This window comes from Apis laboriosa, unplaced genomic scaffold (genome assembly GCF_014066325.1).
Source record: "Apis laboriosa isolate Shangri-la unplaced genomic scaffold, ASM1406632v1 scaffold4_cov146, whole genome shotgun sequence".
NCBI lineage: Eukaryota > Metazoa > Arthropoda > Insecta > Hymenoptera > Apidae > Apis > Apis laboriosa.
The window spans coordinates 353,259-371,250 of record NW_025223501.1 but is presented as its reverse complement, the minus strand read 5'-3'; the positions used below and the strand labels follow the sequence as shown (position 1 = coordinate 371,250).

General features: G+C 23.0%; 4 protein-coding genes and 2 non-coding genes across 14 annotated transcripts; 3 read left to right on the top strand and 3 right to left on the bottom strand.

Moving 5' to 3' along the window:
• Positions 1 to 564: 564 nt before the first annotated feature.
• On the top strand, positions 565 to 5,312 carry LOC122717087 (slit homolog 1 protein-like). Of its 8 annotated transcripts, none has more exons than XM_043940812.1 (6): positions 565 to 1,104; positions 1,457 to 1,878; positions 2,453 to 2,780; positions 2,839 to 3,441; positions 3,531 to 3,684; positions 4,087 to 5,312. In XM_043940812.1, exons 2-6 carry the CDS (start codon positions 1,490 to 1,492, stop codon positions 5,061 to 5,063), a joined length of 2,451 nt encoding a protein of 816 aa, XP_043796747.1. In that variant the 5' UTR covers positions 565 to 1,104; positions 1,457 to 1,489; the 3' UTR covers positions 5,064 to 5,312. The 8 variants fall into 8 exon arrangements, with proteins under 8 accessions (XP_043796747.1, XP_043796745.1, XP_043796744.1 ...); XM_043940810.1 differs by having other exon boundaries at positions 3,531 to 3,990; XM_043940814.1 differs by lacking the exon at positions 565 to 1,104 and adding an exon at positions 1,945 to 2,071 and having other exon boundaries at positions 1,643 to 1,660; positions 1,783 to 1,878; positions 3,531 to 5,312.
• Positions 5,313 to 7,416: 2,104 nt separating this feature from the next.
• On the top strand, positions 7,417 to 7,489 carry Trnak-cuu. The gene has a single exon. It is a non-coding gene; the product is annotated as a tRNA-Lys (tRNA).
• A 343-nt stretch (positions 7,490 to 7,832) lies between these two features.
• Positions 7,833 to 7,904, bottom strand: Trnam-cau. Its single transcript has one exon. It is a non-coding gene; the product is annotated as a tRNA-Met (tRNA).
• A 2,495-nt stretch (positions 7,905 to 10,399) lies between these two features.
• LOC122717090 lies at positions 10,400 to 13,400 on the bottom strand. The gene is made up of 10 exons (XM_043940818.1): positions 13,183 to 13,400; positions 12,975 to 13,107; positions 12,769 to 12,903; positions 12,436 to 12,669; positions 12,139 to 12,368; positions 11,480 to 11,645; positions 11,180 to 11,422; positions 11,039 to 11,120; positions 10,731 to 10,979; positions 10,400 to 10,650 (listed from the first exon to the last, which is right to left on the bottom strand). Exons 1-10 carry the CDS (start codon positions 13,398 to 13,400, stop codon positions 10,433 to 10,435), a joined length of 1,908 nt encoding a protein of 635 aa, XP_043796753.1. The 3' UTR covers positions 10,400 to 10,432.
• Positions 13,401 to 13,720: 320 nt separating this feature from the next.
• LOC122717088 (tubulin polymerization-promoting protein homolog) lies at positions 13,721 to 14,118 on the top strand. Its single transcript, XM_043940817.1, has one exon. The coding sequence runs from the start codon at positions 13,758 to 13,760 to the stop codon at positions 14,016 to 14,018; it is 261 nt and encodes an 86-aa protein (XP_043796752.1). The 5' UTR covers positions 13,721 to 13,757; the 3' UTR covers positions 14,019 to 14,118.
• Positions 14,119 to 14,622: 504 nt separating this feature from the next.
• LOC122717074 (serine/threonine-protein kinase Pink1, mitochondrial) lies at positions 14,623 to 17,636 on the bottom strand. Of its 2 annotated transcripts, none has more exons than XM_043940792.1 (8): positions 17,510 to 17,636; positions 17,228 to 17,404; positions 16,595 to 16,875; positions 15,962 to 16,497; positions 15,755 to 15,877; positions 15,231 to 15,645; positions 15,066 to 15,164; positions 14,623 to 14,991 (listed from the first exon to the last, which is right to left on the bottom strand). In XM_043940792.1, the coding sequence occupies exons 2-8, from the start codon at positions 17,361 to 17,363 to the stop codon at positions 14,737 to 14,739; spliced, it is 1,845 nt and encodes a 614-aa protein (XP_043796727.1). In that variant the 5' UTR covers positions 17,364 to 17,404; positions 17,510 to 17,636; the 3' UTR covers positions 14,623 to 14,736. The 2 variants fall into 2 exon arrangements, with proteins under 2 accessions (XP_043796727.1, XP_043796728.1); XM_043940793.1 differs by having other exon boundaries at positions 17,486 to 17,575.
• Between the last annotated feature and the right edge of the window lie 356 nt (positions 17,637 to 17,992).

Genomic DNA, 17,992 nt, shown 5'->3' with positions numbered 1-17,992 from the left:
ATATAACATAACAATGAAAAAAAAATGTCATAAAAAATTTTTGCTTTCGTGTCACAATATAATAAAAATTAGTTAAATTATTATCTGAATCAATAGCTATTATTAAATTAGCTATGTATCTGAATTGTATTATCTGAAATTATGAGAATTAATTAAAGTTATTATGTTAGCATAAAAAGCGGTTAAATTTTTTTTAAAAATTCTTTTAATTAATATATATATATTGATAATATATTAAATTTATATTTAATGCAAATAATTAAGAATAATAGTTGTCAAATTGCTTTAACATTTCCGGTAACTTCCTCAAATCCCAACCCAGACCTTGCTACTAATTTGATCAATAGAATTATATTCATAAAGACGTAGCTGCAGCCGTAGCTACGCGTCATACTTTGGCAAATGCATCATAGTAAAGACTAATTTTTCTGCCAAACTAGAGCAGCGTATGCTAAAGATAGGTCGGGGATCGGCATATGTACCTACAATCGGTGCGGACGACAAGGACAACCTTGGCCTTAGAAGTTTATATAATGAGGAAGCACGAGAATCACGAGCTCAGTCGCGTTGTTTCGTTTCGATCCACCGATTCGTTTAAGTTTTTTCATTTAAGATGCGTTCATAATGCATAATTATTTCCATTTATAAATAACTATTTATATTTTTTTGAATACTGAAACTCATTCCAATCAATAATAAAATTGTTCAGTGATTCCGTAGCAAAAATGATGTCTTATTAATATTAACTGTAATTCAAGATAAATGTTCCCGTTTTATTATATATTGATATAATTCCATATATTACTAGAAAATAGTTGAAGATAAAGATTAATGAAAATAATTTTGAATACCTGAAACTATTAATTACCATTCCATATTTTTAATGTGGATTACAAGAACAAAAAGATGTTGCATCGCAAAATTTCAGTGTTTGAAACAATGATAAACAGAAGAAGATTATTTCATCAGTGAATCGTGTACGAAATCAACGGATAATTCGAGGGGAAATAAGAATATAATAATATTTGAAGATCTTTAAAAGTGAAACCTCGGAGACAACTGAAACGAGAGGAATGTGACTGGGATCATCTAAACGTGACCATGGTAAGCAAGTAGCATCAATGATGCTTCCGGTATGCAAAGTAAAAATGAGTTTTTGATACCTAAAAAATATAATATTATAAAATAATTGATAATAAGAAGTTAAATTTATAATTTTTAATATTATATGATTTTAAATTTAAAAATAAAAATTTAAAAACAAAATAAATTTAATAATCTGAAATTTATAATTTATAGATGATCAAGGATGATCAATAGACAATATGAATTGTTAATTAGACAATGAATTGGATCCTTTTTGTTTTAATATCACAAATCTAAATCTCAAAACTTGTATTACTATTTCTGGACAACGATATTGACTCTTGATTAAAATGAAAATATATGTTTATAGATGACACGACAAGTCTAGAATTAGAAAGAGAAGATGCATTTGATTTTACTCTGGGCGTTGGTCGCCCTAATTGGGCACGCAGAGTGCAAATGCAGTCTAGCACCGATTGTAAATGACGAACGGTCGATCGCCTACGTTTGCACTCATGGCGACCTGATTGATCTCGATGAAGTTTCTAACGAAGCAGATTGGATTGAGTTCACGGTATCCCGTATTCATCTTATATCAGACAATATGTTCTGGCGCTTCAAAAATCTCAGAAGACTTTCTTTTTACAATTGTCATATCAACTTCATCGGTCCTAATGCTTTTTCTGGCTTAAATAGGCTAGAATGGCTGATATTCCATGGGACTAAGATTTATATAATTAAGACCGATTGGTTCCGTCCTTTGACAAACTTGAGGAAGCTTATTTTAGATAGGTAAAATATATTTACCCTTATGTTTATTCTATAAACAATGAGATTCAATATTATCTATTGAATTAGTACAATTAACTTTCAATAAACCGGCATGCTAAGGACTTCGACGATGCCGGATCATCAAGTACTACATCGGATTATTTAACTTAACTATTCTTAGGATCTATTTTAACTTCATGGATTAAAATTCAAGGTATAGTTAGTTATAAAAACGATACTGATTACATAAAAAGAATTCGGTGATCGGATCTAAAATAAATTTATATAATAATAAAATAATATATAATAATTATTATATTACAATATAATTATTATATATATTATATATAATAATATTATAATAATATTATATATAATTATATATATAATATAGTATAAATTATAAATATAATGTCAAAATCTGAAAAAACATTTAAGAAAAGTATTATAGGCTGAATTATTTATAATATACGGAAATATAACATTTCCTTTTTTGTCAAATGCTAGCGTTCTTATTAACATTGCTAATTTATTATTATGTAAAAATGATAATAGAATTCATAATTATTGCAAGACACGTCGGAATTGTTTACAGATGTGGCTTAATACATATCGAATCTGATGTATTCCGTATGCTGCCCAGATTAGAAGTTCTAGGCTTGCGCGATAACGATCTTAACTGCTTACCGATCGAGGAACTATCTTATCTGCAAAATCTCAGAATTGTACGTATTGATGGAAACCCCTGGCTCTGCGAGTGTCAACAAAAATTGAATAAATATTTCCGATCTCGATCTATTGTCCAAGAAGTGGAATGTTTGAGACAAATTAATATTTGTAGAAAATATCAATGTATGACACCCATTGGAGTTCCGATTCTTTCTTCTGTTCCAATTACACAACAGTTCTATAACTTTAATAAGGTAGTTATATGTAATATATTAATATGCAATAATAATGAAAAATGATTTTTCATTACAGGAACATATGATGCTTCATGGAAATGAATTTCAAACAAATGTGCTCACTTCTCTAAACAGACTTCCAGATAAAACTACATGGATACAAATTTCTGGTTTGATAATAGATACGTTGCCAAAATATATTTTTTTCAGATTTGGAAATAGTTTAAAAAGCTTGGATTTGAATGACTGTCGGATTAATATGATCGAAAACGGAGCTTTTGCAGGTTTGAATAAATTACAACGGCTTTCTTTGATTGGTAATCGATTACCTATTTTGAGTACTAATTGGTTTCGAGATTTTACCAATCTTCAACAATTAATTTTACAACGAAATAAAATAGAACAAATAGAAAGAACCGCTTTATGGCATGTGAAAGATACTTTACGATATCTCGATATTCGAGACAATTTGCTACAATGTATAGCCATTGAAGAATTGACTGAATTGAAAAAATTAGAGAGATTAGATGCTATGGGTAATCCCTGGCTCTGTAGCTGTCGAAACAATCTCCAAGATTTCCTTACTCAAAAAAATATTGGTTTCGAAATTAACACAGGTCGATGTGACGAGAATGAAAATGAAATTTTAAATAACAACAGCAATTGGCATCAGCAACAGGTATTACACTAATTATTTCTGTTAACTTATTCAATTTAAAAATTTTAATAAACAAACTTTAACAAAAATGATTTTTTTCATATACATAGACAACTGTTCAAAATACTTTAATCACTGGAAAAATACATTGGACTTCCTTTGAAGATAGTATTAAACAAACAAATATATCGATATTAAAACCGCCTCTTTTATCTCCTCCATCAGAAATTCATATAGTTACATCGCAACCTCCTATTTATACAGGTACGTGCTATCCAGAAAAAATTAATGAAAAATCTAGATCGATTTACACTTGTCGAGGTATTACATCTATTGAGGAATTGAATCTGATACCTTCAACAACACACACAATTCGAGTTATTTTATCTAACATCAAGAAAGTTCCTGAAAATACTTTCACACGCTTCGATGGTTATTTATCAAGGTTGGAATTTCGAGACTGTGGTATTGAAAGAATTGAATCACGCGCCTTTTCGAATCTTCATAATTTAGAATATCTATCTCTTCGAAATAACCAACTTGAATCTATAAATGCAGATATGATTCAGGGTATTTATAACCTAAGATATTTAGACGTATCTCACAATAATATATATCGAATTACAAATGATGTCTTTGATCAACTGCCGTATCTTATTAATTTAGACATATCTGAAAACAATATAAATTGCATTGGTGTTGAATATATGGCCCATAAATTACATTATTTATCATCTCTGGATGTTTCTAATAATCCTTGGAGTTGTCTATGTGGTACCAAATTAGCAGAATTTTTAAATGAACGTGGTATAAAATACGATAAAACATTATTCCTGTTGAAAGAAGATTGTTATTCCTCATTTAGACCTGATATTATTACCAACTCATCAATTTTAGTGACGACTAATATTCCTCTTTCGAATGAAACTATTAAAGGATCCTGTACGATTCATGAAGATACAACAGGAATTCGATACCGATGTACAGATGGTAATTTGTTATTATTGCAATCAATACCATTAGATGTCATTGCAATCGAATTTAATGAAGGACATCTACCGCGATTACCTTTAGAATCTTTTTCAAAATTTATAAATTTGCAAGAACTCGTTATCAGAAATTCTGGATTGACAATAATAGAGCATGGTGCATTTAATAATTTAAATAAATTGAACAACTTAACCATTCAGGATAATCCTCTGGAAATGATAGAATCTTCTTGGTTTAATCTGGGAAATTTGGAAAGATTAGATTTACGCGGCAATTCAATTAAGTATATCGAATCTGGATCATTTCGCTATCTGAATCGATTAACGTATTTAAATCTGGAAGGGAATGATTTAAAATGTATTTTTACCAGCGATTTGAATGATATGCCTAATGTATATATTATTGAATTTTCTGGAAATCCATTGAAATGGAGATGTAGAGTTGAATTGGAACAGTTTTTAGAAGCTCGAAAAATTAAATTTATAAAAATTGAGAATTCTTGCGAAGGTAAAAAATTGGTGAGAAATCTTCTATTGCAAAATAAAACTGGTGGATTTTTTGATTGTCCATCCGAATGTTCGGCAGCCATTAACATTGATCGATATTTATCTATTTTATTTATATTACCAGTACTAATAACACTAATTTATTAAAAAAATATTATAATCGATACTTAAGTATAGTATAATGATCTATTCATTTGTTGTAAAATACATTTTGCACACTGTTGTTCAAATAATTCAAATGTTTAAATGTATCTCTTGTTATTTTTTTCTTAATCTTAATTAATAATTTATATTAAAAGAATATGAAAATATTAAAAGAAATTTTGTAACGCAATGCTTAATAAATATAATGCGAAGATAAAGGATTTAATAACTGTTAATAAAAGACTATCAAGGAAAAAAAAAATATATTTAATTATTATATATTTTTTAAACTTATAATATTCCATACTCTATATATTCTTTATATGTATATTCTTCTTTTTTTTCATAAAAAATTATTAATTAAAAATTAAATTAGATTTTAATGTGTATAAATATATTTATTGAAAAGTGTTTATTAAAAAAATGTTTTAATATCAAATGTTTTTTATATTTTAAAAATAATTACTATACAATAATTATTATATAGAATAATTATAATATAATATTATTTCATAGATATGAAAAAAGATTAAAAACAATTATACATATAACATTATGATTATGATTTTTAAAGTATATTAAAATATACGTGGATATATATAATGTGTATTAATAATTTAAAAATCTACATTTTTATAATCAATACACATATATTGATTATAAATGCATAATATATAAATTATAAATAAATAATATATCTCATAAAAAATTATTATTTTTGAAAATAGAAATATTTTGCATGCTATTTCTTCTCAGCGAATCAATTTCTGACAATAAAAGTTTATAAAATATTTCTTTCTTCATGATAACGATTAATACTTACATAGTATTAGTAATTTTTATAAGATTAAAAATAACAAAAAAATAAATTCCACAAATAAATATTTGATAATGTTTTTCATATAATATAAAATATTTCAAAATATTTTCCCATTTTTTTTATTTTCGGGCTAAAAAATTTAAGTTAATTAAGAATTCCATCACTTTTGTAGAGAATACTTTATATCAAATATTTGCGTTTTGCCATATATTATGATATGTTTGCGAGATCATTCTAAAGATATAAGAATGTGATCTATATTTTTTATAAATCTATATTTTTTAAAAATTAAAATATTTTAAAATAAAAATAATAAAAATGGCAACTTATATTTTGTTTATGTTTACACGCCAAAAACAAATAGTAGAAGTAAAATAGAAATAAAATAAAAATTCAGGAACTAATATGAAAAATAAAAATAATATATAAAAAGAAGATCAAATAGTATCAAAATGTAAAAAGATAATAGAAATATTAGTAGTAATTAAATATAAAAAGATAAAATAAAAATTAACTGTCAGCGCTATCTATTGAGTATCAAAGACATTTCTTAAAAAGCAAGATAAAATATGGTAAGAATTGAAAAGCAGTGCCATTTTAAATATTAAAAATATATAAAATATTTCAAAAGTATTCAAAAGATGGCGCTCAAGAATCAATTCTTTATCTCTTTTTATTATTTGCTTTTTTTTTGTTTTTTATAGATTAATTTCATTTATAGTATTATAAAAATGAGATTGATTATCTCTTTTTCTCTATTTTTTTTTTTTTTTTAATTGTTTTGTAATAAAAATTTTTGCATTTAAGAGACGATTTCAATATCTGATTAATTTTATTATCTTATAAAATAAAAATACAATACATTAAAATATGTAAAAATGATCTATATATCTATAGATCTATATGATCTATATAAATATATGTTATATTCGTGATATATTCTCGGAAAATTAATTTAAAGGCCAAAATAAATATAAAAATTGATATATATAAATATCGATTGACATATATTTATTAAATTATAAATTTGCGTTAAATGCAGGAAAATGGGAACAAAATGTAATGATGGTATAACAAGTGTAATGGTTTCCATCTTATTTTGTTAATAGAAATTTCAGTTGCTTACAAGCTTTAATTAATATACTTATATATCAACTTTTGTATTATATTTGTTTCGGTTTCTAAAATTATTTATTTATTATTTATTTAAAAAAAAACATATTTTTATTGATTAATATAAACGATTTTAAATTCTGTAAGTAAATATTTACATGTATATTTAGATGACCTAAAATAAAGATCTCCAGGTACGAAAGATTTAAATTAATGATAATTATTAATAGGTTATGCTTAAAAAAATAGTATTAGTATATATTAGTAGATTGTGATTAATTGATAATTATATAAATAAATAATCATGTAAATAAAGATAACTTCTTTTTAATTAATTAAGAATATAATTTTACTTTTATGATTTTTTTTTTAATAATTTTAAATTTACAACATTTGTTACGAATTAAGAATTATTTTCCAGTAGCCCGGCTAGCTCAGTCGGTAGAGCATGAGACTCTTAATCTCAGGGTCGTGGGTTCGAGCCCCACGTTGGGCGAATTCTTATTTTTACATTTTATAAAGTATAAAAATAATAATTATATGATAGTTTCATAAAATAATTAGTTTCATAGTAAATAAGTAATAAAGTAAATAATTAATAAATAGATCAATTATAAATTAAAACATCTTTCATCTTGAATTTATAAATTATTTTAAAAATTATTTTCATAGTTATTCATATTTTAACAAAAAATTTAAGCATAGTAATTTAAATTATTATATTTATATAGGAGTTTTATTATATTTACATATAGGTCATATATTTTTAGTAATAAAAAAAATAAAAAAAAAAAATAAAAGAAATAAACAGCGATAATTAAAGAAAAAAAAAATCACTTTAGCAGAGCGTGGTTTCGATCCACGGACCTCTGGGTTATGGGCCCAGCACGCTTCCACTGCGCCACTCTGCTTCGTGAGTATGGTCTTTAATATTTTATTTTATAGAGAATAATATATATTAATCGCATTTTAAAAATATAATTTTTAAATTTATTATATTTATATTATATTAATTTATTAAATTTATACATTATAAATTTATACATATTAATTTTTTTAATAATAATATTTTTTAATCTTTGAAATATACGAGATAAAAAAAAATTTATTGAAAAATATTTATATCTTAAATAGCAAAAATATTCTAATATATATTTAAGATATATTTTCTGAACATCTTATATTAAAATTTAGATATTTAAAAATTATCTTGTAATAAATTTTTCTAAATTATATGATTGATATATTTATTTATTAAAAGAAAATAAAAAGAATTATTTTCTTTTTTAATAAGAAAAATTATGCAATTATATAGCAATTATTATTAATTATATTATAAAAATAATTATTTATAAATTATATTACAATTAAAATTTATATTACATAAACATTTCATAAAATATATTTTTAAACTACGAAATTATTAAATCATAAGATTGATATATAATGCGAAAAAACATTTAATCCATATTTCAATCCATTTAATTAATTTATTATAAATTTTATAAAAAATTTAATTAATATACAAATAAAATATTTTTATAAATAAATATATTTTTATTAACTAAACATTAATTTCTCAATGTTATATAGATTTATTTATATAAGAAGATATTAATTAATGAAAATAATTTTTTTTGTTTTTCATTTAATTCATTAAACTTAATAAAATATAATCAGAATAAAATATTTAATTTGTTTTTTAAAAGAAAAAAAAATTTTTATTATATTCTTTTAATAAAATGTATATATATATATGCATGATATGATGATAGCATAATAATAAAATTTCAGTTAGCAATTTCAACACTACATTATATTACATTTTAGTACTATAAAATTTAGTATTATAAAATTTAGTATTATAAAATCCTGGCCTTAAAAAAAATTCAATTCAATGCAATATAAGATATCAATAAAAAAATAAAATGCAATATAAGATATCAATAAAAAAATAAAATTCAATATATTCAATTTTTAATCAAAGTTTTGAAAAATTCAAAGCAACAATAATTTTCAATGTATGTTTCTTAACATTACCTTTTTTGTTTTAAATTATTATATATTTATTATTTAATTATTATATATTTATTTAGATTGAACCAGTATCAAAAATAATTGAATAATAAAAAAAACAAGAAATTAATAAAGAGAATCTGAAAATTAAAATAAATAATAAAGAAAAGAATAATATAAAATATTGAACAAAACAGCTTTTTGTCTTCAAATAGAATCAGAATTTGCATTCAATAACTCAAATTGCTTTGAATGGAAATTAACCAATTCAAAATATTCCATTGACAATGCATACTCAATTTATTCCTAATAAGTTTAAATTCTGAACTTACTCTAATGTTGTTCAAAAAATTTATCAAGTATAATTAATTTCTTAATAAATTTAATTTGCTCTTAAATTTTTATTATGGGCCAATATAATTCTTTTTTACTAAGTGATTATGCTTTAATCCAATTTCACAGATAATAAGCTCATTCAAATGATTTCAAAATCAATGCCAAAATAAGAATCAACACTAATCCATGAAATAGAAATAACTTTAGAATTTGTTTCAAAAAAACCAAAACTTATGAAAAAATCATTTAACAATACTTTGAGTATATTGCCAAATACATCTAATAATAAAAAAAATAAATGATCTCTACAACACAAGCAACTTTCATTTAAGTTTCTTCAATCTTAATAATCATTTTTATAAATCTGACAAAATATACATATCAGAATATTGAATCAATGATTATAAACATAATCTTAGATCTATAAACCTGTAGATCTTATTTAATAATACTTTATACATTACTAAATATAAATAATAATAAAATTTAAAATGAATAATTTGATATAATAATTAATGTACTGTTTATAACATTTAAAATTAACATATAAAACAGAATTAATATTTATATTAATTTGAATATTCTACTTTATGATCCATCTTCTGATCTACATGATAATTAGAATATATTAAAAAATATACATAAAAATATACAGCATTCTAATGTTCATATGGAATAAAGAAACATATATTATCTGATAATATATATACATCTAAAGGCTCAACATAGAACTTTCAAGAAAATGAATTTTATATTCTTATTATTTTAAAGTTATTTCTAAAATTCATGGTTTTATATAAACAAATAAAACATCTTATGAAGTTTCTAATTAAATGTTTTTGAAAAAGTAAAAATTAAACAAAAAAAAATATTATATTAATTGACATAATATAAGAAACAATAGAGAAGAGATAAAAAAATACAATAAAAAAAATAAAAGAAACAATTAAAAATTAAATCATTCATATAAAATTCATTATATTTTTTTTATTTTTATTATCTATTAAATCTTCAATTTGTACATATTAATTAATAAAATGATAATAATATTGAAATGAAAAATTCTTCTCTTTATTTCTATAAAATCTCATCTATTTGCATTTGCACAATCATCTAATGAAGATTTTTTAGCATGAAAATTCTTGCACTTATCCTTTAAACAGATAAAGTTATCTTTTGGTATAATAATTAAATTTTTTGAAGAAGATTGTTGCAAATATTTTTGTAATAAAGATGAGCTTAATTGCATCCATGAGCATTTGCATGAAATAGATTCTTCTGTGCTTTCTTTTGTTAAACTTGGATCTTTATTTTTAATAAAAATTCAATATAAATTATTCATAATATACCATTCAAGTTGATAATATAGATTTGTAGATTCATACCAATTAATTTTAAATCTTCTTCTAAGATATCTTCATTAATATTAATCCATCTTAAAATATCTTTACGAGTTTTAGAATTTACTTGTTTTATAATATATTCGATATTTTTTGCAGGATCAGGAGGAGATACAACTTTTTTCAAAACTGATTTATCTATAGACCATTCACTACTTTCATCACCCTTACATTTACAACAAATGCAAGTATCTGGATGATCAATATCTCTGCATTTCTCATCATAATCGGAAGCTATAAAAAATTTTAATCATAATTTTCTGTACTAAAAAAGATATAATAACTATAATTACCCTGACATTTCAAACAATAACAACATCTGCAGTCTTTTATATAATTTCTGCTTAATTTTGTAGAAATAAGAGATACAGTCAACTAAAAAAAAATATTTTTCAATAAATTTGCTATCAAAAATAATTGTAATAAAATCATACATGTTGCGATTTAATTTCACTTGTAGTTGAATATGTATATTTATGACATGTTTTAATAGAATCAGGAATCTTTGAAGAAGTTAATTTCTGCATTTGTGAGGAAAGATAATAAGGAATATTGTTTCCTTTTTCATAATAATCTCCTTCATATTTTGCAAAATACCATCTATGATCTACCTTATATGGTCTAACATCTATATTTTCTTGATTCAAGACTTGAGATAACAACATTCGTTTAACTATCTGTAAATAATCATAATAGAAATTATCTTAATTATTATATATTTTTACTGTAAATACTTTTGCTGATGAATGACCAATGCAATTGCCAAATATTTTCAGATGTCTTAACATAGGATATTTCTTCAGTGTACATAAAATATTCACCATTCCATTATCAGTGATTTTATTATATGAAATATCGAGGAATAAAAGTTTCGAAAACGGAATGGAATAACTTAAACTCCTGAAAATTAATTCAATTCATTATTAAATAAATATTTATTTTTTTGAAAACTAGTTTTGATCATGTCATTAATCTTCAAACTATGATTATTTCAAAAATAATGCAGCTGATAAATATTAAGTTATTTTGATTTTATCGAATTTTTCATATTAAATTTTGATTTTATTTTTTTTTAATATTTTCTAATAATACTCTAGAAGTATATAAGTAATATAATATAAATGACATTCGTTTATGTTTATATAAATTAGAAAAGGAAGAGTTGTCAATCAGCCCTAGATAGCTTAATGGTTAGAATAATCTGATAAACGAAAAATTCGAATTCGAAATTCCAGGTAATTCGATCGGCCAACTCTTTTTCTTCTATAATAAAATAATAATTCATTTAAAAACGCATAAATATTTATTATAAATTATGTATATTGAATTATATTATAAATACAAAAATATTGCAAATTTTTATATTTATTACATTAATATGTAATAGGTATACCTTGCACCATGATCAGTTATAATATTTCTGCATAAAATTAAAGTTTTCAAAGCTGGTTTTCTTGCCAACCATTTAGAAATATGATCAATACCATAATCACCAATATTGTTACATCCTAAGTCTAATATATGTAATGAATCGTTATATTTTGTATTAAGCATCATATTTTCAATATCATGGCAACTAAAGTTGTATTTTTGTAAATGAATTGCTATTAGAGTATTATTGTACTGAACAAAAAGTCTTTAATTAATAAAAGATTTTTAAGAAATTTTTAAGAAAGAAATATAAAATTACTTTAAGCATATGACCAATCATATCTGCAAAATGAGCAGAATCAAAATAATACATGCATTTTGGATTTGGTCGGCTTATATCCAAACTTTTTAGACTTTTATTAGAAATTTCTTGATCTGAGCTTAAAACCATTATGAAATATATCAAACTAGAAGCAGTTTGATTCACATCAGCAATATTTAAATTATTTATATGTTTATTCTTCAATAAAAAAAGAGCCATGTTTCTTAAAGTCTATAAAAATTATTTAATTAAATTTTTATAAATAAATTATAAATAATTTTTATAATTAATAAATTGATTTAATAAAATATTTTAATAAATATCTTTTACTTGTTCACTGAATTTGTTTGCTTTCAAATTAAGATTTTTTAATTTTAAATCCATCCCAAATTTCAACATATAATTAATTCCTATGTCAGAGATACTATTGTTTTGAATATCCAGATCTTGAATAATTTTATACTGCTGATGTTAGAAAATTTTTCAAAATATTTTTAATATTATAATAATTCCTTTTTAAAGATACTTCATCTTACAAGAAAGTGATCGATCAAATTTATAAATCCAGGATTTGAAATATTATTATTGGCCAAGTTAAGATGAGTAATATCCTGATTTTTTTTCAAAAAAATTAATAAAGCTGGAATATCTTTGTCTTGAAGATTTCTTCTATAATTATTTATAAAAATATGAAATTTAATTTAATGGATAAGAGAAAATTTAAAAATTTATGCATTTACTGACCCAATTTTTTTATTTATAACATGACCACACATATCAAGTTTCTTTTCTGTATTGCAAATTTCTTTACAGAAACACTTGAAGAAACATTGTCCCAAAATAGTTTCATGAATATAAAATGGTTTTACATTCTGCAGCATATTTAATAAATTAACTTTTTCACAACTTATACACATACATCCAGATGAATATTGATTAAATTTCGTTATATTATTATTCATATTTATTAAATTTTATCAATTTTCTTTTTAATTCTTCAAAGAAAATTTTTTAAAAATTTTATCTAAATGATGTTATAAAAGTAGAAGTTGAAATGTTCATATTTTAACTGAAATTATTCAACATATTTTCGTTCATAAAAAGTTTTTTAATGAATTACTAATACATTTTCATTTATAAAAAAATGATGGACGATTTTTTTCTTGCAAAAAAAGATGAACCTGAAGTTATTCCATTAGAAGAAATGTTCAAAGGTAAATAAAAAATTATATTATCAACATTGATCTTATCAAGAACAATAAATAATTGTAATTAATTTTTAATTTAAAAATATTAATTTTTTATCAGCATATTGCGAAATGGATCCAGTTTCTTCTGATTTAAATGTCCAGTTGATTCCATTATCACAAAGTGACAAATGGTTAATTTCTGCTCGTATACTCGATATGATTACACTAACAACTACAGATACGGGTCTTACATTTTTTAAATTTCGAAAAAGGGCTTTATCCTTTGAAGAATATTTAACATATTTAAAAGATTTAGCAGAATCTAAAAATCTAGATTTTGAGGAAATGAAATATAAGATGCAAATATGCGGGAAACCTAGAAAAAACTAATTAATTATATGTTTGCAAATATGAATTTTATTTTTTAATAATAATTTACAATGTTGAAACTTCCACTTATCTAATTTTATTTAAATATTAAACTGAATTGATTAATTGAAAATCTTTAAAAAAATTTTTATATTTTGATTTTGATTCTCATTATTTTATTTTGTATGAAATTTTGGAATTTAAATAATAATATATTATTGTGATTTTATATGAAACCTATTTGAAAATCACCATATGTTAATAGAATTTAGGTATCGTGTAATGAACTTTCAAGCATTTTCTGTAATAAGTTCTTTAAAATGAAAAATTGTATTTTTCACATAATTTTGTTAATTTAAATATTTTTGGTAAATATATTGAATGGAATAAAATTGTTAAAGATATATATGTTTTATAATATTTTTTATAATATGTTTTCAATATTTTTATTTAATTATAAGTTATATGAATCACAAAAAAATCACAGCTAAAAATTATATAATCTGCAATTAAAAGTATCATTTTTTTGTATTTTTTAGAGTATCAAAAATAAATTAATATAAGAAAAAACAATTGAAGAATATTAATGATAATATATGATAAAATCAAATTTACAAAAATATTTCAATAATCTTCTTTTTTTCATGCTGATAAATAATAGAATATATTTTATTTTTCGATATGCAAGACATAAATACTTTCTTTATATTATTTTTTTTTTTGTTTGTTGTAAAATATATTATATGTTCTGTTGAATCCATTTTAATGCAGTTCTAATGTTACTAAGCGTAACTCTACCAAGGAAACTAGCGATTAATTGATATTCTGGCATAGTACGTCTTCCACAATATCTAGTAGAAAGTAATCTATTGTAAGATTTCTTTTTTTCAATTTTTTGAACATTTTCATCTTGCACTATTTCTGATAGTTGTATTGTGGAATTGCGTCCTTCGCAAAGTACTTTTGTAGTTAAACATAGAAGCCATTGCATAACCTGTAAAAAATATGAAAAAATAAAGTAAAATGAAAATTGATGAAATTTAAAAATAAATTTAAGAACATAAATACTTCATTAGTTGATGGTAATTTCCATTCACTTTTGAACCAAATGCTCGGTGCCCATAAGTGTAATTGTACAATAGTTGCTGCGGTTTCTGTATCAAGTCTCTAAAATTAAAATTGCGTTAAAAATTAAAAATTTTTTGAATTAAAAATATGTTTAATCATAAATACCTTATATAAGCTTCTCGACAATAAATTTTTTATCAATGCAGAAATAATTGTTGGTATATGATTAGGCAAAGGTAGGAGATCTTTCTCATTATAATTATAATTTTTAAGAGAAGTTCCTTCTTTGTCATTATGGAACGGATTTTTCATACCAAATAATTCATATGCTATAGTTCCAATTGTCCAAAGATCAGCTTTTGAGTAATTGATACTGGTAAATGGACCAGGTTCTGCTGTAATTATTTCCGGCGCCATTAAAGCTACATTACCACCTTTATCAATATCATGAGTATTGTAAGGCAGATATAAGCCATGACGTTTGTCTGCTAAACAACATCCAAAATCTGTGATTACCAAAGATGGGCAGTTGTCTGTTTCTTCTGACAAATCTAACAGAATATTATCACTCTTGAGGTCACTACATTTTCAAGAACAAAAATGATATATGAAATAAATTATATAAAACATATAATTTAATTAATTTATAATATATTGACATTCTATTTGACTTAATAATATTGATTTACCGATGTGCAATGCCATGTGTATTCAAATGAGTCACACCCTCTAATAACTGAGCCAATAATAGTATCGATTCTCTTGTACTCAATCTATGATCATTCAAGTATTGTTTCAATGTAATATCATATCTACAATAAAAAAAAATAAATAAGAATAAAAGATAATTTAAATGTCTAAAATAATTATTTATGGATTATTTTTTAAATAGGAACCTTTTCATTAGCAGAAATAAACTCATGTTTCTTCCTGAACCATGAGGATTAATGCATGCAGGTAATGCATCGGGATACATTTTCCATGAATCCGGTAAAACTGGTACCTTATCCGCAAAAACATAATACATTGCTACAATATTTGGATGTGGTGTAAGCTTAATTTTCTTCTCAGTCATTTTTATTTCCCATTCAGATAATTCTTTGTTATTTAAATGTCTTCTTGCTGGAACAGTTTCCCGATACATAGATCTTAGAATTGATAATGCATTTGATTCAGCATCATAGTTGAACATCATCTTTAATGCTAATGGAAATATAGTTAAATCTTCAGTTTTGTCATCAATTTTTATTTGATTTTGATTTTCACCATTGGGAATATCATTAAATCTTGCTGAATAAACAACTGCTGAACATCCTTTTGCAATAATTGGACCAATTATGAAATCCTTTAAAGTAATTTTTTCTTCATTTTTAATTATTTCATAATTCTTATCATTTTGTGGTGCATTCCATTGCAATTTTGATATAGCTTCCTACAAATATTTTTTTAATATATAAAATTTATATTTTTTATATTTTTTAATATATAAAATTTTTGTACGTTTTATTTTTTATAAAAGTAATATTTACCCGTATTTCCCAACATACTCCTTCCAATTCATCATCTTTTGTTAAAATACCAGTACCAGATGCCAATGATATACCAACCAAAGCAAAAAATGGAGCAGAATCTCCACCAAAGACTAATTTACTAGCAGCTCGTCTACGTAAATCTGCAGCTAAACTATTAGTTACTCGTTTTAAAATATTATCTACAAAGATTCGTCGAGCATGGGCTCCCAAATATCCAAGATGTTTTCCTGTACTTGATACATTGCTATTACCCGGGGGCAGACAGCCCTGGGACTTACCTATTTTAAGATTAAAAAAATCAAATAACAAAATAAAAATATTAATGCCTTTTTATATATATTAAATATTTCGAAAATATTGTATTTAACTATATAACATGATATAACATATGATATACATATATACATTCATTAAATAACCTCAAAATTCAAAAAATTAAAATATAAGTAATTTTAGATTCAAAACATCCAAAAATGTATGCAAAGATTATATATATATATATATATATATATAAATTTCTTAAATAAGGATATTTAGTCAATCAAAATTTTGTTTTAATGATTAGTTATATCAAGATTCTGTGAGAATCATAAATAAAATTTAATTATGTTTAAATATTTAAATACTTACCTACTTGTATAACGTGTATCTTGTCGCGATAGTTCCGTAGATGGTAATTAGAGTAGAAGCACTCAGTATTTCTAAAGGAATGCAATAGAGCCCGACCATTTTGTATAAAACGATGGACTACCGTCCGAATCGACATCTCTTTGCACTTTAGGTCGAGAAAGCCCAATGGGCTACCTCCTAAAAAAAATAAATTTTCGCCGTCAAAGGCAATTCACTATTACTAATTCGATCGTTTCTTAATGATTTTTTATTAATTACATATATTATAATTAAGAAAGTTACAGTGAAATTCTTCCTTTCTTCGTTGATCGTTTTCGTACTCTATCGGACTCTATCGGACTGTCATGGAATCGAATATATTGTTTCCATATATAAGGTGTTTCATTAAAAAAGAAATGAATTGACAAAAAATGGAAATTTAATTATTAATTTTCAATATCGATAAATATAAAATTTTTTATTTTTTTAAAAGAATTACGAAATTAGAGAAATAAAATTATAAAATATACAGTATAATTAATTAATTTTTATTATTTCGAAGATAATTATATTTTAAGAATAAAATAGTTTGCAAAATTTTTTGACTTTAATTCTATAATAAATATATGAAATATGAAATATAAAAATAAATATTAATATATTTATAGCATTCTAAATCTTTACATATATAATATGAAATTTAAATTAAAATTGATTATACTTTAATTCTATATAAGATAATAATATAGTTATATTAATAAAAAAAAGATGAATTATGATAAAACA